The 23,700-nt window shown below is 43.0% G+C and overlaps 1 protein-coding gene across 5 annotated transcripts; it reads right to left on the bottom strand.

Annotated features, from left to right (window-relative positions):
* Nucleotides 1-485: 485 nt before the first annotated feature.
* Nucleotides 486-22,979, bottom strand: TEF (TEF transcription factor, PAR bZIP family member). 5 transcript variants are annotated; one of them, XM_057389042.1, is made up of 5 exons: nucleotides 22,659-22,979; nucleotides 11,958-12,284; nucleotides 10,293-10,513; nucleotides 9,465-9,676; nucleotides 486-1,902 (listed from the first exon to the last, which is right to left on the bottom strand). In XM_057389042.1, exons 1-5 carry the CDS (start codon nucleotides 22,759-22,761, stop codon nucleotides 1,860-1,862), a joined length of 906 nt encoding a protein of 301 aa, XP_057245025.1. In that variant the 5' UTR covers nucleotides 22,762-22,979; the 3' UTR covers nucleotides 486-1,859. The 5 variants fall into 5 exon arrangements, with proteins under 5 accessions (XP_057245025.1, XP_057245010.1, XP_057245032.1 ...); XM_057389027.1 differs by lacking the exon at nucleotides 22,659-22,979 and adding an exon at nucleotides 17,863-18,129; XM_057389049.1 differs by lacking the exon at nucleotides 486-1,902 and adding an exon at nucleotides 5,711-7,586 and having other exon boundaries at nucleotides 22,659-22,978.
* Nucleotides 22,980-23,700: the final 721 nt, after the last annotated feature.

Raw genomic sequence — 23,700 nt, 5'->3', positions numbered from 1 at the left:
GACACCCTCAACAAATCAACCAACCAGCTAACTGAGGTTTAGTTAAAAAAAAAAATGAAAGGGTACAGAGAAAGCTGTCCTCATGGACAAAGCTTATTTACTCTGAAACTTACTTCTTCCCATGAAAGAAAGTAAATTCTGATTACTTTGTGGATGTTCTCAGCCAACACAACAGACAAACCACAGTCCATGTGTCTGTGGCTGACTTGTTCTCAGATTTCTCCCCCTACCTCAGAGAAGTCTATCAAGAGTCACTGCAAGAACAAACGCAAAACCTTGCAATGTTTTAAAATCAATTATTCCAGAAAATAAAAGCAGGGAACTGTATACCTGTTACCAGCACACTTAACTCATGGGAAATGCACAACAAGAACATACTGTCAAAAGGTGATGAGCTGCTTTAGTGTCTACCAACCTCAATGCAAATTGCAGGTGTAATGCCAGTAGTGGAGCCATAAAGCACACAGTATGCTATCTAGAGAACAAAATTACTGGATCTCAGCATAGTGGAATATATATTTTATTTCTTAAAAAGGAAGGGTACTAACAGAATTTAATACCAACAAAATTTTACATTTTAAACAAAAGCTTTTCTTTTTCTTAAAAACCAGTTATGAGCAGAGAGGTGAGAGGATTTAAACTACTCACAAAATCCAAGCTGAAGACTTTGAGAATTCAAATCTGTGGTTTATACATTTAAAAAAGTGTAATAAATGGAAATATAAAATAATACCAACTCTGTAATAGTGAAATGCCCTTTCCTCATTAGATTGCTGTTTAAGCACCTTTATTTCCACCTGTCAGCTGCCAGGAGTGTTTAGGTTTATGTACAAAATAAGCAGTTTGGGACAGAAGATTCATATATAAATAAAACCATTTATGGCAATACAATTTTACCCAGCTTCTTTACAAGCTTTATTATCTCTTTCACTTCTAAAGAATCTTTCAGTCAGGATGATCTCAAATGCACTTGATGAACTGCTTCAAAAAGCAGCACATATACAGGAATTACATAGACAACCTCAAGGAATAGACATCCAAGAGATTAAACATCTTAACATGCAGTAAAACTAAGATCAGATTTATATCTTATATAAATACTGTGCAGATTTATCACCCATCCCACTGAATGAATGGGACAGATCAGTGTCACATCTGAAGAAAAAAAAATACTTTTATCCAAGAGGCAACAGAATTTCAGGCCAAATATAGCAGATAGGAGTTCCCTCAAACTATTCAGTTAAAAACTGTATGTGTCTGAAAAAGTTTTACAAGAACAGAGTTTTCAGGATAACTTGCACATATGCTTAGCTATTTCATAGCTGTTTTACAGCCTAGAGACACTAAGAGAGGAGAAAATAAAAATAAGAAAATAAGAAGAGATGCCATTGTCTCTGCCCACTACAAAATACGTGGCTTTGTCATTTATGGAACACTGCAGACACACAGCTGTTGCCAGAGAGGAGACTGCTCCCGTACAGCATGAAAGACGAAATTACATTATGGCTGGAGAAAGTGTCATCACAGGCTAATCTCTTTACATGAAGGCTGATGGATTAATCTCACCTCCTCCTCAAAACCCAAGCATTCAGATTTCCTAGCAGACTGCTCATGATTCTCACTTCACTGTTCTCTATTTTCTTCTTTTTAACACAAGATAGAAAAGGTCATGAAAGCTGATGAAAGTCCCAGCTGTGCAGCATCCAGTGAACATGTACTCAGCAAAACCACAAGTCATTAATCACTTTCTCCTTCCACACCACAACAGGAAACCTGTGTCATCTATGTACATAATGGAACTAATAAAGATGTAGACTATCTAGGTCACAAATGAGCTTCAGTAACAGTCACTCACTGTTTCACTGCAACTTGCTGCAGTCTGGCTGAAGGGTGGAGACAGATCTGTTTGAGCCAAAAGAGAGAATAGTTAAAAAAAAAACACTCAATAAAAACCACCCAGCTTTAGTCTTCCTCAGTCACTAAGGTTTACAAATAATTTAATATTGCTACTTTCCAAATACTACTCACAAACAAATCAACTGTCCAGTTAACAGGATGGGAAGAGTACAATTATGAATGTAATCAGTGACTGTTAAATAAAGACTGGAAGAGAATCAATTCCCTCAAAACCTTAGTTTCTCTGCTTAAGTAGCTCATTATTATTTTTAAAACATTTTTTTTTGATAGAAAGCATCACAACTAGACTAGAATTCCACAACATCAATCTTTGTTTTGATTTCTGTAGTTCTCTAGGAAAGAAATAATCCCAAATCAAGCTACATGAAGCATTAACAATATTCAGATATTACAATGGAAGCACTTATTTATTACTTCATAGAACAGATTAGTTTTAAAAGTGTATTTACATATTCTAAGTTATACAAAATACAGTATTCCAATAATCATGTTAATCACCATATTTCAGACAATTTCACATAAAAGTGCCGAGGATGCATCCATCCCTGATCCTGGCCAGTAGCAGGCSGTCACCCCAGTGTGGCAGGTGAGAACTGCTATTGTGCCCCCTCAGGAAAACAAATCCCACCGTACCTTCTCACTGAAATGTAGCTGCAGATCTAGGAAAACATTCAGGCAGGTACACGAGCAAGGTTTGTTGAGACCCACAGACCAAAATCACATGCCTTAATTTACTAGACGTATGTGAAGTACATTTTTAATTTTTTTACAGATGTTGTACAGCAAAGGGCTTCTGTTCATGCCTTAGTTAGGAAAATGAAGTAACAAGGGTTTTGGCTATATAACACGCATCCAAATTACACTTAATATCAACAGCCCTATAACTACAGCTGGAGAGTGTGTTAAGGACACAATTCTGCAGCTGATGCCTGGGCAGAGCTTCACATTCAAGAATAGATCCTGTGAAGTCCACATGGTTCTCTACAACTCCAGGGCTCATCCCATGCAGAAATGACAGCAGAATTGAGTCCTTAAAAGACTGAGAATAGTAATTCAGATAGTATTTCCTCATGACACAGTACTGACCAGTTCACATTGGCAGGTCAAGTCCCAGTGCAACACCACACTGAGTTGAAGCAAGAGATATTTTTTCAGGCCTTTCTGCAGTAACTGTCCTCCCTATCTGTATATTCCTTTTACTTCCTTGTGAACTGTGGAAGTAGGACCAAGAGAATAAGATTCCCAAGACCTCAACATCCTTCAGTATGATGCTAAACTGAGTGGCCTAAAATTGTAAACAGTTTTGGCAATCTCATTCAGGTCAGACTCTTGCCTTACTCATCTTCCCCTTTTCATTCTTTGCTTTCCTTGCCAAGTATCTATGTCTATCTATAAATGTATCTTCCTCAAAGGATTCCTTTTTCCCTATAGGTATCTGAATTTCAAGAAGTTTGCATTCCAAAAATTACTCATGAGGGATAGCAGACTATCAAAATAACAAATTACATCTGTAGGACAATTTGAATTRTCATGAATTAAACCACTATAATTTCTCAATTAGCATTATATTAGCATCTCCACAGATACTTAGCTAAGCCTATTCTTTCTACCTGTCTGCTCAACCTTTAATTGTGAGTTTATCTATCTTCACCACGTTACAGTAGCAGATATACAGATCAGAGTAATTATCTGAACATCTAGAAAGCCAGTCAAAGCCTTGTAGTGCTGCAAAGGCAAAACACTAGCACTAACAAATGATTTTGCACTTTATGGTTTAGGTGTATGTTGCCAAAAATATGAGATTTATGCCCTAAGACAAATTTGCATTTCTCATACTGTGTTTAGTAGCTAAAACTATAAGGGTGAAAAAAAAGCCTATCTGGATATTACAAAGGTCTGAGATACCTCCTCTCTCACTAAATATGAAAGCACCTGATCACAAGGAACAAAGCCCTTTTATGCTCAGGTGGCTTACAATACTGAAACAGCAATATTCTCCTCTATGCAGGTCCATTATTTCTGTTATCTACAAAAAATATTTTTTCTGCACAAGTGGTTTTATTACAGTATTYCCAAAACCGCTAGCCTTCCACTACACTTCCAAACTTGAAATTAACTTGTACAATTAGTAATAGGCCTGCAGATAATGCTGAAAGTGGTTTCTAATTAGAACACCTTGGGCTTTCAAACAGCATAGCAAGGAAATGGAGAATTGTCAGAAAAGACATAAAATATTACTAGAACAACTGCAAAAAGCTGCTTAGCAAAAAACCAAACAACCCAAGAACATTTCTTCTCCAACACATGTTTATAGTACTCTACTTTTTCACTCTCTCCATGCAGGACCCCCCAAAAAAGGAAAAAAAGCAGAATTCAGATTATCTGAGTGTCAAAACTATTAGGACCAGTTTACCAACATTACACCTGCAATATGAGATGCATCCACCTGATCCCACTACAGAATGCTTCAGAGTAAAACAAAGACACTCATGACTCCAAAACCTGCTAAAACTTTACAATAACTACGTAAGAGTAAAGACTTTTTCCTGTGGGAGTTAATGAGATCTTTGATACTAGCTTCAGTGGGAACAGATCTTGGCAACAGGTGAAAGATTAAGTTTCCTGGGAATTTTTAGACACAAACCCACTACATGTAGATTAGATTATCATGTATGAAAGCCATACTGTATTAAATATTGTGCTTCATTTATTCATAGCTGGTGTCTTCTGTAGAGTAAGACAACATTCATTGTCCACAAATCTCATCCACAATTCATATATTTTCAGAGTTAGTACTATGAAATAGCCATGTGGTATCACTCCACTTCCTAATGAAAATACAGCTCTGTCAAAAACTACTCTCTTTCCTGGCGGTCCCTGCAGTGATGCTGAAAGGTGCACATGCCCTTTATTCTCTCCCCTTGGAGATGGTCCCTTTGTGGCTGGAATGGGGTAGGTTGGCATCAGGCACACTTATGGCCTCTACAGAGTATGTTCCAATGCTAGAGAACTTCAAACTCTAACAGTGTCAGTTCAGCATCTTTTAATATTCAAATTGAACTAAAAGAATATTGGTCTTCTTATGATCACTAAGAAAATACCCAAGTTATTACTTACAGATAGGATTGTCATCTTAGTCAAAGAAACAAGATATAGCTAATCATTCCAAGAGGAACAGAGAGCTCTGGAGCAATAAACTTCCTGAGACTGCAAAAACTGAGAAATGAATTCAGCATTGCACAGTATTTTTGTCTGTACCTTCACTTCTTTAAATAGTTACTACCTTCCCATCTATCTTTAAAAATACTGCTTCTTGACAACAACAAAAAATTCTCCAGCTACAAAAGCTGAGTCGCACTCACCCTAAAATTGTGGTTTTCCAGTTTCGCAACCCATAGACACATCAATCACAGACTGCAAATCTGCATTTTCCTACAGGGAAGCATAAATGTTTGCTAACAGTCTTCTCTGAGAGAAATATCTAATGAACATTCACTGTTAGCTTCCACTGTGTAATCTTTTAATATAACAGAAATAAAACAATAGAATTGCATAGGCTAATCTCATCGACTGAATATTTTGCTGTTAAAATGTCATGACATACTGAAAAACCAAATCCTGTACGCAATATGTAAGTATTTAAAAGAAATTCCTAAGCACAGTAGGATCCAAATGAAGAACTAACAACTCTTTGCCTAGTTACTATAGCCTTTAGCTTTGTGATTTAAATGGAAGCATGACTTTCAAGAATAGGCAAGGCTAACTGAAAATTTAGAAATTATAAATGAAAAAAGTTGCTACATTTACATGCTGTCAGGGTTGTTTGTTTTGTTGCTGGTTTGTTTTTAATCCACAGTTTGGCCTTTACCACCAAAATACTGCAAAAACCAGTAATACCAAAATATCAGTCCAAATCAGCAATAGTTGATACAGGCAGAGATATATGCCAATATTTCAGCAACATGGTACTGAGCTGTTCATCTATTTGATAAAAATATCCCAAGATTATCTCAGAGCTTTAAAATCCCAAATTATAATAATACACTCATAGGTACACTTTGGTAACCAGCAAAAAGTTAAAAACACTCTTGACTTCAGGACGTCATCCATTAAAAATGATAGGTCAATAACTACATTTAATATATATGCTCTTTACAAAGGTTATGCTGTCAAACACTGGTTATGAATCCTGGCTTCTGATTTTTTTTTATTAAGCTTACACTATTAGCTGCTGCTTCTTACATTTTTCTCTTTGCCTTTCCACTCTGAAATTAGGGGTGGAATCTCCTGGGTAAACACAATGTCAAAATAATTGTTCACTATAATAACACTGAGCTATGCTGGTAACTAGTCATGCCTCATAATTTTGGCACTTGTGCTTCTGAAAGCTTTCAAGATTATTTTTCTTGAGGTGTATGATATTCATCAGTCTCCAGGCATGAAAACACTCCTGTCTTACAAGCTCCATTTTGGCTACCACCATTGCCCTGTATTCCTTTCCTAGAAAGTAAGTACTCTTTCACTTCCCACATGGATTTAGCTCTTAAGCTTCCTTAATGTAAGAGCAGATTCTTGTTATGCTGATGAAACTCTTACAATAGAACTTCCACCTACTTCCTCCATCACCATACAATAAACATCTCTGACATCTGTCCCAGCTTTCATTTATCCTCCCACACCAGCACAAGGGTCCTCACACTTAAGCTGCCCATTGTAACTGTGGGATAGCATTAGCTGTTTCACCTTCAGCACCGCACTTCTTKTGCGGTCAAGAGACAGAAAATTGTAATATGGCAGCTAATAGCCACTGTTTCCTGGACTAATACTCATCTGGTAGTTTCAGACTGCCAAAATACATGGGGATCTGCAGCTCAGAATAGCACCTTTTCCATGATTGCTAAGTCATTATCAGAAGAACAGACCATAAAAGAAAGTGAGCCTCCTAAACGGAATAAAGGAAAAGGGAGGTTACAGCAATGTAGCTGTGGAGCAGGAAAGCGATCAAAGTGGTTTACTATTACATGGGTCTTTTGATAGAGGTTTGTTACTCTGTGTATGGCATACTGTGGTGCTTTCTGGATTATTTCAATACATCTGCTGTAATCTTCTGCATTGAAGTCTCACACATTACAGGTTGTTGTCTTCCTGGTGTCTTTAGTTCTGCACTCTCAGTACTCCACAATATGCCACACTGTACCAGAAGTGAGCCGCAGTATTACATAAAATTCATTATACTGCAGAGAAAAGAGTCTTAAGATATAGCAGTTCTTCATATATACAGACACTTTCATTTAAAACTCCCTCTTTTTTTCCACTGTGCCAAAACAAAGAGTCACTATTCACACAGGCTGTCAACAGACTCTGAGACAAGAACTTTGAGTGTCTTGACAAAACCCTGGTAAGTAAGCTTATAGTTACAGTGAGAAAGACAGATAAGAAAGCCATATACAGAATTAAAGAGACTTTGCACTTTTCATCATGCCCAGCCCTGGGTAGTCAGATGGGGTACTTGCAGGCAAGGAGGCAGGCAGGGTCATCATCAGTTGTTTGTGTTGGGACACCTCACAGATTTCACTGCTCACTCTGAAGACTGGCGATTCATGTGTGCTTTTTAGTTTCTTTGTTTTTAAAAGTCTTTAAAGTTGCATCACTCGGAATCAGATAAGTCACTTTAAACAAAGCAAAGTGTTAAGTGTGACAATTTATTTATAACATACTTCCCACCATCACCACCACAAACCACCCTGTGAAAGAAAAACCCCTGCTGAAAGGGTGACAATCTTTAGTATGTTTGAAAAGAAATTAGACCAACACTGCATCAAGAGCCACTCTAGTCAAATTAAGAGCTTAACAGGAGGGGAATAGTTCAAAGCATACATTAAGTGTTGTGGATTAGCCTGCTTCTCCACTTCCTTAAGAAGTCAATACAAAATTGCTCTAACTCATAATTTCCACATTATGTTTAAAAGACATGCTAGTCTTCATCGTAGAAAATAAACCCTAATGCTTTTTTAATATATTTTCAGATTTCAGTAGAGGAACTGCAACTACCATCAACATCATCATCCCACATTTACTCCTTAACACAAATAGTATCCCAGGAAGTATAGCCAAAGAGTTCTGACACAGCCACTTAAGACAGCCTCTCTTGTTAAGAGGACTTCTGGTAAAGCTTCTAGTTCTTGCAATTGCAGGTCATATAGAAGGTCTCAACATCAAAAACAGGATATTTTTTGTTTTAACACCACATACTGTTGAAGCAGTGCTTGGCGCTCAGAATGGTGCACCAGAGGGCAAGTCTTGTGTGCTAATTTTCTATCAGGAAACATGCTCGAGATAGAACCAGCAAGCAAGGAGAGACCAGATATGCTGCTACACAGGAGATAGTGAGGTAAACTGTTCATGTTTATAGTGGGTGTAGCTTATCCCATAGTGTGTTCATGAGACAAAGGACTAAAACTCTTTCTCAATCTCTTGCACAACTGGTAAGGTGCAGTAAAGTAACAGTGGCTTGTTTACTTCTTAAAAAAAGGCCCTTTTTTCAAAGCATAAGGTACTGGCCATATTTTAACTGCTGGACTCAAAGTTTAGCCTAATGAGCCAGGCCTCTTTTTCTAAATCTCCTTTACTTCTCAGTTAAGTGCAATATGCTGCTTTATCAGCAGTTCAAGAGGGAAGACCCTCTAAGGAAAAAAAAGAGGGGTGGTGGTAGAAATACAGTCTAGAATCCACATGAAATTATTTTGTCCACATTTGTAAAGTGAGTGATTCACTACTGTTTTCTCTCCTTGGATTCTGCAAGTTATCCAGGATTAGACCCTACCAAGACATTTAGGCAGTATTGTAATCAAAACTGCACCGACTCCATTCTGCATAACACTCATGGATTAACCCCACAATACTTTGTTTTTACAAGAGATTGATTTTTCTGTCCTCCTGTCCTAAAGGTTCCCCTATCCCTCTTCAACAGGGTTAGAGTTCTATACACCAGGTACTTTTTCGTGCCTCTAAATGGGAGAGGAAACAATTTCATGATGCTGCCCAGCAACATCTACTTACATCCTAAAATTATGTTTAACACTTTTACTGGGAGGGGTAGGTGGAATGGAGAGGAGAAAAGAGCAAGAGTTTGAAAATTTAAAAGAAAAAAAAAAAGAGAGAGAGAGAAGAGAGTCTCCTAGGCTCTTTCTCCACTTAAAATGAAGGTTAGAACAGATAGCAAAAGCACTGTCCATTCTGGAGGGATTCACATTTATTCCTCCAGTGAATCTGTTTGATTGTATGACATCAGAAAATGTTCTATCAGTGTTAAAAACAAGGTTGTAAATATGGACACTAAGAGTTTGGACAACACAATGATCAGGAAAGGGCCTGAACAAGTTGTGCAAACAGAAACAGGGTTTGTTTGTGTTTTGTTGCTTTTTTTCTAATGTAGATGCAAAATGGCAAAGCCTCCATAAACTTTATTTTTGGGAGTCTCTACAGAGGGCAGAGAGGTCTAAGAGGCTAAAACAAAGAGCCCTAACAAGGAGAAGGGGTGTGCTTACAAGGGTCCGTATCTGGTCTCGTATTTAGAAACAATGTTCTTGCATCGTCCCACTTCCTTGCGCAGCTCTGCAACCTCCGTCCTCAGGGCTGTATTTTCTTTCTCAAGAAAGGCTGCCCGAATTGTGATCTGATTCTCCTTTAATCGCCGAGCATCACGGGAACGCTTTGCTGCCACATTGTTCTTCTTTCGCCTTGTCCAATATTTTTCATCCTATAGTAAAAAAAAGATGCCCGACTGACAACTGTTTCAGAGACACCTCTTTATTGTATAATGATATTCAYACTGACTGCTATATTGAGGAATCTCCTCCATAGGTTTTTGCAGGGCTCTGACATCAAAATGGAGACAACACAGCACTGTAAGATTTCATCTTCACACAAGCCTTCTTTTAGGATAAACCAACCCTAAGAGGATTAAGAGACTTGGGTATTAAGAAGCTGTCCAACTGAAACGCTCCCTTTACTTAGTTTCAATTCAGGGATGCATTTTGACAGAAAACCACCTGTTGTCTTAAATTCAGATCAGACATAATACTGGGCAAATACAGACAATGCCTTTCAAAAGTGAAGGTGATGAGGATTTGACTTGATAGCTCTTCTAATTTCTGTGTATAGCATGATCAGTTGCTTCTTGGCAGTAATTATCCCATGATACCAAAACCTGCAAAACAGCAAGCACAGCAGTTGGCTTGCCAATTCTATTCTTGGCAGTGCTTCTGCCCAATCATGTAGGTATACTGCATTAGGTATGTATGTCTAAGCGTTTGGACAAAGAGTCATAAACTTTTATCAAGGCCTAGAAGAGTTTGCAGCAATAAATCTGTTACCTTTTGCTCATCTGGGACAAAAACCTTCTTGGCTTTTTTAATCATAGGTTGTGGTTTCAGGTCCTCTTCAGTAAACTTGTGTTTGCGAGGATTGAAGAGCTCACCACCAGGCACACTGGACAGCACTAAATCAGCAGGGTCAGGGTTAAAATTCACCTCAACTTCTACGCAGTCAGGATCAATGGGGCTGGGCGTATTTCTCTCATTTTGTGGTGGGGACTCTGGCAACAACARGAGAAATTACAATATATTCAGCAGGATGAAGAGAATCAGCAAAGAAGCCAAATTATGTGTCTATTTACTGCCCTGTTGTGAGAAGTATTTAAAAGTATTGTGCTTTGTTGCTTCCCTGAGGTGTGGGAAGTGAGTACTGCTGCTGGTACAGAGAAAGAGTTCACAGTCCAGTCTGTAATACAACTCAAGGAACATATGCCAGACTAACAGACATGAGTAGACAGATGCAGGACAGAAGTTAATAGCTCCTTGGAAAAAATGTATACATAAAAAACACCTTCAACAATAGTAAGAAGGAAAAAACTTGTATTAGCCTGAGTTTTGTATCAGAGAAATCCTTACAGAAACAAGCCTGCCCAAAGACCCCAGTTCCTGGGRCATTCAAAGGTCAGATAACCAGACAACCAAATCACTAAATAAAGGAGGATTTGTTACAAATGCAACAGTTTTCTTCTCCTTTACCACTCAGAAACAAATGCCCCAACAGATTGTCTGACACTGATAGCGTTCATATGAATGTTAGCATATTAACCTATTGTTTACAAAACTTTATATACATGAGTTGCAAATGGCAGTGCAATGTGCAGTAGTGATCAATAAATAAGTTTTTCATATACCACCTGGAAAAAAGCTATAYCCTATAATTTACAGAGGGAGTTTCACATTATCTTTCTCACAGATCCACAGAAGTCCAGAGAAAAATGCTCTCTGTAAACTTACTCATAAAATAATACTCTGATGGCTATCATGTTTACACTCTGAATCTAGGGCAAACTGAATTCTTTAATAGAAAAGATCCTGATACTACAAATGAAGTTTCCTAGTACCATTTAAGCACAGTTTTGGCTTTTTGTTCCTTCATTCCCACTTCAAAGAACCACAGAACATCAAACTGCATCACTAAAACACCTTTTCCAAGTGTCTGTTCTCACATTTCCCAGGCTACCACAAAAAGATTGCTTCATTGTTTTTCTATTTAACATTGTTATTTGAGGTACATTAAGTTCACATAAGTTCACCCAAGCAGACCAAGGTAGTACAAATTACTTGTGACAAGCTATCAAAGCTATTGYAAAATAACCTGAGAAGGTATTTTCTCAACATGTCCAACTTCTCACTAGATTAGCAATACCAAGAAAGCAAATATTTTATCTTGCTGTTTCAAGTCTTCTAATTTCAAAAGCAAAACAGACTGCACACTGATAGAAAAACAGACTGCACATTGATAGACACTAATTTTTCATAGGACAGGAGGAGGGGAAGAAAAGGAGAGGCAGCATTTTCATGAATTGACACACGAACTAAAGCTCTACACTGAGCATGTTTGTACTGTTTAACCTGCCACAGCTAACACTGACAGGCTAGCATGTCTTCRATCTAAAAAGGCACCTTTCAATTTAAGAGCAACAGGTCCCATATTATTCCATCTACCTGTGCTGGAGGCTGCTTCAGATTGCTGGTAAACTGCAGTGGAAGAGGATGATGCAGGAGAACCAGTGGAAGCACCAGCAGGTTCCTTTCCTTCCAGCTCAGCCACGGGCAAGAGTGGATTCTGATTCAAATCCAGGTGAGTAGGGCTGGAAGGAATCCCATTCTCCAGCAGGAACTCATCCAGATCCATGTACTCCAGGTGGAAAGACTCGCCATCATAAGGAATAGTTTTGTCCCAAATGGGTGGCATGAGGGAAGCTGAGACTGCCATAGTGCTGGCAGCTGCTGCCTCATCTTCTTCAAGCTTTATTTTCTCCTTCTCTTTATCTGAAAGATACAAGTAGGTCACTGTACAAGCTGAAACACAGGAGAGACTCAAATTTTAAGAGTCTAACAAAATACCCATGAAAGGAAATTCAGTAAGCTAATGGTTCTGCCTCATGTCATGATCTGGAAGATCAGATGTTGAAAAGCAATGTATGCTACACTCTAACCCCTGTGATGGCTGGACCACAGCAGCTGAGCAGCCTTGCAGACCAGCCTCTGCTGTGATAGCTTACCAAAGTGTGATGAAGTGCTGCATAGAGCTTATTAAGCATTCACTGCAAAACAGCTTGGTTTTTACACACCCATCTCAGAGGACAAAGGTGAGTGTCCCTAAGCAGGATTACATGGGAAGCCATTAAGAAAATTCCGAGGAAGCAGAGTAGCTTATTCTATGCACAAAGAAGGAAGGTGCAAAACAATAATTTAAGTACAAATGGACAAGAATATGGGTTTTCAGATTACATTTGAAAATCAGTCAAAAGGTCCATAGGACGCCAGAGACATGGATGCCTATTTAGCATTTTAGGAGCACTTCTCTCTGAAATGACTCAGCATGTCCACAGAAAGCCACAGAAAGCAATAGCTGCTCACTATAGATAGCTCAGAGTATCTACATACAATTTTCACTCTTTGGGGAGATGGCTAATAAAGCACACGCCCACATCCCACCCCCAAGTCACAAGAGACTGATGAATTTTTCTCCATTTACTGTGCTACASTGCACATATTACAGAAAAATGGCTGTCTCTATGTTCCCCATAGCTACTGAMTCTTAACAATTGTCTGGGACAGAATCCAAGCAGAAAATTCAAGTTATGGAATAATTACATAATTTAAGAGATAAAAATAAGCTGGCAGGAAAAAAAAACAATTAAAAAATCCATGTCATTTTCCTGATCCAGCTCTCCATGCAGCCATGCTGTTCTATCAGCAGTGAAGGGGGCATTGCAGAAGCAGTGCTAGTACTGCCAGCACTGAGCCAGCACTGCTGTCAAAAGGAACAGTCCTCAGTCATACTCAAATCACCTGTAAACCGGGCATTACCATGGAAGCCAACAAATCTTCACTTTAATAGAACAGGGAGTGCAAGGACATACACTGGACCAGTTTGGATCTCCAGTATTTACAGAGGTTAGCCCAATAAAATGCATCGATCTTTGGCATTAGGGCTTTCTAGACTGGCTACAATATGCTAAAGGAGCATTTTTCTTTATTGGGGGTGGAAGTGGGGGTGAAACTCTGCTCTAAATCAGAAAAGCCTATTTATATAAAACCTATTCTGACAGAAGTAGCATTCCTTCCGCTGTTGCCTTAGCTGGTGTGGAACTGAGACTGAAAGAGCTTTTTATGGCTTAAAGAACAGTGCTGCCACACAAAGTACATTATCTATYGTATTCTGAACATTTTATACAAAAGAAGATACTGATTTTGAACCAAGCAGTTCATTCCCAGCCACCAGCCTGGGACCAAGAGCAAGTACCTAAAGGACACATTAAATTCAGACCAGTGGCTCCTGGACCTAAGCTTTGGTATCATCACCTTGCAGCTTTTGGCCTTCTCCTTGCCACTTCACCCTGCTGCCTCTGAACTGCCCTCTCCCAGCTCCTATTCTTGCTATAAACTCCTTGCAGGGAGTTTTGCAACTTTCCTACCCTTTGAAAGCACACAGGTCAACAGTAATGATGCAAATAACCAGAATATTTCTAAACAGCTCCTACTTGAACCTAGTAAAGAAATAGCATCTACTCCACATTTAAGGAAGATTTCCCTACTACTGGAGTACACTCCATCAACTTGGAATTAACATTTCACCTGTGAATAGAGATTGTATTGTTCTCAGTCCCAAGGTTCACATGACACCCATCATAATCAAACCCAGATTTTGCACGGCATGTTGTGGATGATAYCCTAGTAAAGATATCACCAAAACAAATCCAAGCAACAATAATGAATTCTTTGTAAATAACTATATGTAATTAATACGACATAAACTTGTGAAATGTAGAGTCAAATGTCAACTAAAAAGAAAAAAATATTTTCTCTTGGAAACAATAGTACACCATTATGTCAGTTTTAATAAAAGCCAGCAGTGCTTTTGTTTTGCAACATCTAACATCATTTTACAAACACCTCCAAGACAGAAAAAAAGAAACATTAAGTGATTAGTAGGCTGAATATAAAAATATTTTTCATAAGGTTTAAAAATATTTTTCATAAGGTAGATGCTAAAAAGACTACACTACTGGCATATGTGGTTCTTCTCTATCTTTTAATGCCTTTTGGATGTGCACATCATCCTGCTGTCCTGCAGTAACCTCAAAAAACTGTGGTTCCTCTAGCTTCCGCCAGTAATTGTCCCTAGCTCACATCAGATTAGATTCTTCCCCCACGTGAGAAAAGCATCTGAAACATTTTGTCCTTTTCTACAAGTTGGTAACTAGCAAGCATTGGGCCCCCCATGCTGTCTTTGTTTAGCTATGCTGTCTCTCTCTCCTCCCTCACTTCTAACACTATCTGAAACAAAATAGCCGAAGTTACCACACATATTGGTGCCCATTTATTTCCAATGTGATACATAACATGGTAAAACCATTGTACCATAATTTTGCATCGATATTTTCTCAGGGTTYTCTTTCAATTCATTTAATCTTTATTTCTGCCACACAACATCCTGCTTGGGTGCACAATAGCTAATGAAACACTAATTAACTTCTTGCATCTTGAGGGGGAAGTTTTCACCTACCTCAGCACAGGGACCTGGATCATTAATTCTCTTAAGATATTTATAGTGTAAATAGGTATTACCTGACAGTAGAGCTGCAGTATCCTAAGAGGCTCCATTTGCAGCAATTCAAGGTCACCCTGATAAATCTGGACTGTACTTCTGCAAATGATGGCTCATGTCCGATTTAGCCCCCTCATTCTGCTACTGTGACCTATTAACTGGGCCGTRCATCTGCTGTCAAGAGGGAGGATACCAGTTTATGCTCAGTAGACCAGTGCAGTTACTGAACTGCTGGAAATGCAGCTGTTTTAACCTAAAGCAGCGACCTGAAAAGAGCTTTATTCTCCATCCTGGTTTTTCCTCAAAACCAAAAAACCAACCAAACCAAAAACCAAGCAAAAGATTTTGGCCACCATGCWGTCAAGAACCATCCCAGCTACAAACAGAATAAATGCTTATTTGACAAATTTCCCCTTGTTCACAAAAAAATATGGTCAAATTATACTGAAACCACTACACAGACCATGGCTGATTGCTCTATAAATCTTTAGTACAACTTGTGAGAATGGAACAAGGCGGGCTGCAGTGCTCAATATCCCTGATGCCCATTATTGTGATGTTTGCTGAGGCATTTCTCCTGCCACAGCAGCATGCAACTGGTGATTAAGGAATCCTTYGGAGAGTATGCACTCTTGCTCCAGAACATTAATTGCCTTCCCTTAACCCACAGGGCTTTTCCTTTTTTAAAATAAAAATATCATTATTTTTATTTAATTAATCCTTACAATGTACACAACAACAACCCCAGCAAGTCTGGTCAGCTGTACCTGGTACATGGCAGGGCATTCAAGGGGATGGCATTCTGCTGGAACTGGCTGACCTCCCTCCTCTCAGGAGGATTAGAAAGCCTGCTTGCTTACTGGGTAGTCAAATTACCCACAGAGGTTGGAAAACCCACAGGTATCTTGCAGAGACTATAAATGGACACTGCAGCTAGCTGATACCATTTCTTACAGAATAAGACAGAAAACTGTATTTTTGTCAATAGGCATTCCAGACTAAAGGCACAGCATCTTTTCTCAAAAAGTTTGCTGAAACTGTACCACTGGATTAAGTGAATGAGTAATTTTTTAACATTTTGACTCTATCACTGTTAATGTGAATTAAGGAACAGAAACCAAGGATCCTTTGAAGTCACTTGAGTCACAAGTCTACTGGCAAGTCTTTTGTAAATTAGGAGTAACTACGTGCTGACAATGAAGGCATTCTTTCTTTTGTCTTGCATRTGCAAACGAGAAAAGCATCAGAGACCAAAATAAACAGAAAGTAACAAGTTCCAAAAAGTGTGAAGAGAAACAATACACGATGAACTCAAGAAACCTATGGAAAAATTTTAAGAATGAGAACAACCTGAACTTTATCACACCATGAATGGAGAGGGACAATAAAGATGAAATGGACTCACTAGCAAGCTTTACAGGTTCCAGTCAACCCCTTCACAAGCTAGAATGGGGTCATCTAGTAATCAATCCAGTATCAAATTCTTTTAATTTTAGAAAAATGCACTACCTCAAAATCATAACAATTTCAGAATTTTACATCTCCATAGGCCACATCTCATGATTCTGGACACAAAAATCACCTCCAAGACAAAGTCACCAAATCCCTATCAGCAACAATCTTTGTTTCCATGCATGAACTTAAATTGCAACTGTTGGCACTAATGTCTTTAAAAAGATTCGGGTGCTGAAATACCTTAAGAAATCCCATCATTTTTTAGACTGAAGACTCTGTGTGCTGTAGCATGCTCCACCACAGCAACATAACTAAAACTTTTATCACAGGATGTTTCAATTTTTTTTAGAAGAAAGGGGAAAAAGATAGCCTGCAGAATTGCAAAATGGATACATTTGCAGGGTATTGTGCAATATTAGACATACAAGGTAGGTAGGATCCTCACTGGGAACAATCTTGCCAACCTTGTATATGCTGTGGCTTACCGTGGACGTTGTCTACTCTTCCAAAAAATGATTCTTAATCTCAAAATTTGTAAGTGTAAGGACTTATTTTATTGTACAGCAGTACACTGAGCATTACAGCAGTGCAGCAGTGCAGATAATCCTGAACCTTCCACGAAATGAAACTGGTGCTCAGAAAGGCAAAAATACTGCCAGAAGAGGAAAAAAAAAAAGGGGAAAGAAAATAAAAGGTGTGCCATCAGAACTAAAGACTATAAGCACCAGCACTGCTATTTACACAGCTGCTGTCTACATCACCAGTGGCAGAGAGGCAGCTCCAGCCCGTGCAGAACTGCATGTGCAGGCAGTCACTCATACCCTTATGGATTATCACCGAACCTAATCTGAAGGGATGTGCTGTTTACTCGTGTCATCGGGCAACTTCCCAGCAATTAAGGTCAAGCAAGACCCGAAACCTTCTCACTGCTGCTCCCAGATAGGCGTCTACAGGCGGGGGAGGCTCCAGACAGCCGAGGGACTAAAACCAGCGTGTCACGTCTCGGCTCCTGCCCACCCCTCGCTCCCGCAGCATTCGGTTTTGCCCAGCGCAGGCACCTACACGCTCCGGAGAGGACGATCCCTGGGAGGCGGGGAGCGATCCCGTGCCGCTGCCACTTGGCTCGGCCGGCCGGAGGGGCGGAGGGAGGGAGGGACGGGGCGGAGGGAGAGGGGCCGGGACGTGCGGCCTCTCCCGCGGGTGCTCCCCCCGCGGCCAGTCCCGCCGTGACCCGGCGGGTCCCGCCCTCCGAGCCACGGGGCGGGTTGGGGGCGGTGGGGTTGGGTAAGTGGGGGGCACCGCGCGCTCCCCCGCCCCCGCGCGCGCCCCCACGCTCACCCAGGCGCGCCTCCCGCGGCGGGTTCTCCATCAGCTTCTTCAGCACTAGCGGGAACGCGCCCGCCAGGCCCCGCCGCTCCTGCTGCGCGGCGGCCCCCGCGCTCCCCCCGGCTGCAGTGGGCTCTGGTCCTCCCGCCGCCGCCGCCTCCTGGTGCGCGGCGCGGCCGGGCATACTCCCCGCGGGCGGGCTGTCAGCAGTCACCGGCGGCGCGGGGCTGCGGCGGCGGCTCCCCGGGACCCGGCGGCGGCAGCAGCAGCGTCGAAGCGCGGAGCGAACGGCGCAAGCGCAGCCAGCTGACGCCCGGTGCGTGCTTCACTATTCATGAGCTTCGGGGCCCCGCCCCTCCCCGGCTCCTCCGCGCCCTGGGATTGGCCTGTGCCTCCCGAGGGAGGCGGACCCGCGCGGATAGGCCCCGCCCACATTGCCTTTCCCTCCCCGCTGCCTGCGCGGGCACGCGCCCCCCGCCCGCCGGGGCACGTGCAGGGGCGGGGCCTCCGCCAGGCTCATTAGCATTAGGAGCCCGGCCCCCTCCTACTCCTCCCGCGGGCGCTGCGTCACCGTCAGGAGGGCGGAGGAGGCGGGGGGAGGGAGCGCGCGCGTGGGCGGTGGAGGAGCGGCGCCCGCCTGCCGCGGAGCGCGCGCCCACCGCGCGCCTCCTGTGCCTGCGCGCGCACGCCTGTTTTTGCCGGCCCCTCAGCGCCTGAGGCGGCCGCGACCGACTGGGGGTCYGTGAGGGCGGTCTTGGCTGCGCAACGCCTGCGGACCCCTTACCCCCCGCCCCGACGCCAGCGCTCCAGCCCGCCCTTCCATATTCTCGTTAGGATCTCGAAATCACCTCTCTCGTGCGCCCTGGATTTAATCTCCCTCCGTCCCACACGATGCCCGCAGCGGCTTGCCTTACATAACATGGGCAGGGAGAAGGACTTCACTGCGGTGCAACCATGGGCGGGCTGCTGGGGGAAGGGAGGAAAGGCTGCCATTCCAAATTGTCAGGATCACAAGAAATCCTTGTGATTCTTCAAGCAGCCCCAGGGATGCCGTGCTGGGATTTAAGCTTCTGAACACACTAAGGGAAGCAAATGCTGGCAAGTTCGTTAGCGAGAGCACAGGCGGAAACTGGGGAGCATCCTCCACAGAATGAATAAATTCGCAGAAGTGGCAGATGCTACAGCCATAGGATTTTCCTGTCAGTAGTGGCTGCTCTTGGCTCGGTAGAATGGGCTGCAGTGAACCTAACTGCAGGTTAAAGTGCTGCGAGCCGGGAAAGGGAAGGGTGTGCTCCGCTGGTATCGGCCCGTCTACATCCAACAGAGCCGCGGAAGCCAGAGCAGAGSTGTCCCCACACGTGTCTGCAGAAAAGAGATGTCTTCGTCTAGGTAGGCACTTGGGCATTGGCTTAGCTTCCCCTCCACAAGCCTCAGACATTTCATTTCAGTGGCGAGGCACAATTTTACCTGACCCTTACTAATAAACCTTGATGGTCTTTGTGACATAAAAAAAAAATCACATCTGAACTCTTCCGCACGTGCCCCAGGAAAAGGAACGGATTTGAAATCACATGAAGTAGGTGTTTTCCTCCATTGTCTTACTGCAATGTGGCCAGGGGACGTCTCCATCCAACCTGGGCAGACGTGGAGCTGCCCTACCCAGCAGCTACTTTTCTTGCATAGGCTGGGAGGCTCAATCTGCTGCTTTCTTCCCAGGGAACTGGTGGGACTCCCGCTGCAACTCCTGCACACATACTGCCCAATGAGAAGCTTGGAAAAGGACACCCTGTTAATACAGGCTGGAATGGGGCAGGTTAATACATCATTTATCAAGGCTGATAAATTCAGTTGCAAGAAGCGGGCAGAACAGGCCACGGTCTGCTGCCCAGCATGCTCCAGGGCTTCTACGTGCCCTCCACTAACTCATTCTGTCTTGCCAAGCTCAGCTGGCAGGAAGAAAAGGCACATGCATGAAAGGGAAATGCCACTTCACAGAGGGTAATGAGACACAGATGTCAGACCACACATGACAGAGGCAGCACACACAGCTTTATAAGGGGCAGCAAGCTCGCAGTGGTACTTTTGTCTAGGAAACTGCTACTGGTAGGTGGTAGATAGTGAGGCCACAAAGGAGCAGATTTTAGGCAAGTGGACGCAGCCAAAGTTGGGCAGCCTGCAGGCTTCTCATTTAGTTATGGCTCTCACGGTCACTGTGTACCATTGTTGTCAATGCTGGTGGCCTGCAAGGATGATGGTGTGCCTTAGTACTGTACAACACTCCTTAAAGGAATAGGGTTTGTGCATATACCCCCTACAGAGCTCAATGGCAGCTGCTCTGCTGTGTAATGTCTGTATGAAGGAAGGTTATTAAAACCACTSAGCTTTTATTCCAGGACTTTTGCCTTCAAATTGACCATGTTCTTCCTCCAGCACAGTTCCCCCCATGCTCCACTGTTCTAAGGTTTCTTCTGCACCACCCTGAGATGTGACTTTGCTTGGAGAGGCTCTATACTATATAGTGTTAGCTGCTCTTCCCAAAGCAGGAGAGAGGGAATTCCTGAGGAGCATTCCTGTGGGTTCCCTCTCACATCACCCTGCTCCAGCATTAGTGCTGCTCTGCCAGCTAGGAGGGAGGCTGCCCTGAGAGCTTTTCCTCACTGCCTCGCTGGGATTAGGTGCTCAAGCAATTGAATGGGCACTGCACCACCAGAAAATGGGCACTGCACCACAGGCTGTATCTTCTTCCTTAAGCTGGAATCTGCCTGGGATTTTTACATTTTCTTTCACTGTGTAGCTGAGAAGGAAGAGTGGAGGACAATGAGATGTGAGGAGAGGAATGCAGTAGCCTTAGCTGTAACTGCTGGGAATCTTGTCGGGGCAGATGATGCAGAACAGCCCAGTTTTGGGGTGCAGCAGGGAGGGAAGCAAGTGACAAGCAGCTCACAGCTGGGCACATGGTGTGAAGGGAGAGGTGTACAGCACGGAAGGTTTGAAGAGCAGAATAGAGAATTTCTGAGGGACACCTGAGAGCCAGCAAATCCAGATGAGTACTAAGTATGGAGACCCAGGAGGAGAGAATTGAGCTCTGTGGGAAGAGGGCCATGATGGGAATGCTGGCCTGGAGAGGGAGGCAGCATAATAAAGACAGTTCTGAGGATTACAGGAGGTGATGCTGAGGGGCAGGGTGGTCCTGGGGCTGAGGAAGAAAGCTGCCACAAAARAGCACTTGCAGCTGCCAAATAAGTCACACTGAGTTAAGACTAAATTATTCACTCTGCAAATCATTCATCTCTCTTCCATCCCCTACTCCAAACAGATAGGTCTTGCCAGCACTCCTCCCTTGGATTCATTGAGTTCACTTGGCTGTGGAGAGCACAGATCCCAGAAAAGCAGCCAAACACAGCTTAGCCACAGAAAGGCTCTGCTCCACACGAGGCTGTTACTGCCTTCTCCCAGACAGTTCTACTTTCTACCCAGGTACAGTCAGCTTGGAAAACATGCCCTGGTCCACACAAACAGTGGGAGTTCATACGATGGAATAAGTAAACACACCTGCTAGTGGGCAGTCTCAGCAAAGAAGAGAGAGAGCTCACAGGAGGTAGCAGCAGAGCAATGTGACAAAATGAGCCCTTTGGAGGGTAGGGCAGCTCCCTTTGCCCGATTTCCCTTTCCACAGTGAGCTGTGCATCTGCCATAGGTCTCACTGTATTCCATCAGGTGGAGGCAGCTGCCCTTCCTACAGGAACGCTTTACTGTCACAGCAAACAGCCTCTTCTCCCATTGACCCTGGAATGAGAGCTGGKTCCCTCTCCATACTGTGCTTTCCTGTTCCTGGGTCCTGTGCCCCTCAAGACTGCACAGCTATCTGCAGGTCCTCGTAGTAACTCTCTTGAGAAGAGCAAGCTCTGTGCATGTTTCTTTCTGTGAGTTCAACTCACTCATGCCTAGCCATAGGCTTGTTGAGCTGGGGTACTCCCATACACCTCTTCAGCACTCAGCAATGAACATTAAAACACAACAACCAAAAAGCAGCTTGCYAAGGATGTGTAGCATCCTATCCAAAACCAGAGACTACTCAAGTTGTGTGATGGGTGCTTGGAACAGACCCAGAGACAGAGAAACAGTCAGTCCAGCATGAGCAAAGTGCTCGTCCATCATGAACAAAGTGCTCAGCACAGCAGAAGTCCAAATTAACTAACCTTCTGGGTCCTTTTCATTTGTTTTCTAAGATGCTGTGCAGAGAACTGGAAAGCCTAGGTGTTCAGAAGTGCTCTTGCAGAAAAAAAAATGCAGCATTTGCTGTGTTCTCTGCCCCAGCCTTTCATTGATAAACAACTGCAGCATCAAAGAAAGTTTGCAGAGAGTCAGCCTGCCCCATGCAGGCTGGGCTCTCTGGACAGTCTCAGTCTGGGAAGAGGCAGTGTCTGGAGGCTCAGAGGTTATTAATCATAGGACAACAATGAATGGCAATCCTGGAAGTTGCTTCTATGTGAGCATGAAGATTTGTGCCCAAGCCTTTTCTGTGCATGAATCTTTGTGGGTTTCCAAGAAGTAGCTGAGCACAGAGATTAAAAGGATCAGGAGCTCAGCACTCTTGACTGATTTTGTAATCAATCCATTCCTGCTGTTTTTCCTCCGAGTTGCATGACATGCACAGTGCCAGAACTCCATATCTGATTTGGACACTTTGGGGAAACACATTTGAAGGGCTTGCAGCAAACAAGATCTGCTCCTGTCTCACCTTGCAACTGAAGGAGGGGAAGGAGAAATCAAAACAAAAACCCCAACACACATTTACTCAATCCTACCTGTCATCTTGTTGGTCCAGGGCAAGGAATACTCCAGTAGGGACTTCAGGACTTCTGGAAAGTCCAGGGCAGTGGGGCCCCCAGGGGTGTTGCAGCTTGACATGTCCTGTCCTGGGACTGTGCCAGTAGGGCTAAGGGAGGGCCAGGTGTCTGGCCACCAGCGTTACACCCCGCTCTTCTGGGCGTTGCAAGACAGGCTCGGAGGCACCCAGAGCAGATTTTCCAAACTACTCTGGCTGAGAAAAAACAAGGAGGAAGGGAAACAGCCTAGCAGAGACGCAGCTTGCCCGGCTGTCTTCACCTCCCCCTCTCCCACTCTGAAGTGGCCAATTGTGGAAATAGCTTGCAGCCTTGCAGGGCTGGGCCGGGCGCCTGGCCAGCGTGGTTTTACAGGGCCTCTCCCAGCCAATCCGGCAGCAAAGAACTGGGCCAGTTATCTAACTTGCAAAGGCAGCACCCTTTTCCTTCCCAAGGTGTTATAACAAATATACACGTTGAAAGGGGAAAAAAAGCCAAGTGCACCCTGTCAGGGGTACACATGTCGGCTGCAAACACAACAGCAAAGGGAACCTCTGACGAGCTCTCAGACCCTGAGGAGCTCCAAGCTGTGCAAGCTGCTGCAGGGAGATACACATGCTGTCTGCATCTGCTAACTTTTTAGCGCTCTGAGATGCAGATAGTGATGTTATTTGTACGTGATGCAACACTTACTATGTGTCCCTTCTAAGTCAATATTGGTAATAGCTGAAGGCATCTTTCTTATGAAGTGCATAATCCCAGAAATACAGTATTTTTCTTAAGTGGCAGAGAATTCTATCAGAAAACAAACAGTCTCCATTCAGAGCAGTTATATACAGTAAGAGAGTTCATGAACCCTGCATATTCCCTGATAATAACTGGTTAAGTAAGATCTTCAGCACACAAATCCCCTCCTTTTCTGTCAGTAAAATTTTTAGCATGGAGGAAAGGACTGGAGATAGTAAGACACAGGTCTGATCCTCTTTATCAGAACCTGGCATGGGAAGTAGCATCTTACATGTGC

This window comes from Malurus melanocephalus, unplaced genomic scaffold (genome assembly GCF_030028575.1).
Source record: "Malurus melanocephalus ecotype Western Australia unplaced genomic scaffold, MMel_1.1 scaffold_17, whole genome shotgun sequence".
Classification (NCBI taxonomy): Eukaryota; Metazoa; Chordata; class Aves; order Passeriformes; family Maluridae; genus Malurus; species Malurus melanocephalus.
This window is presented reverse-complemented; position numbering and strand designations above follow the sequence as displayed.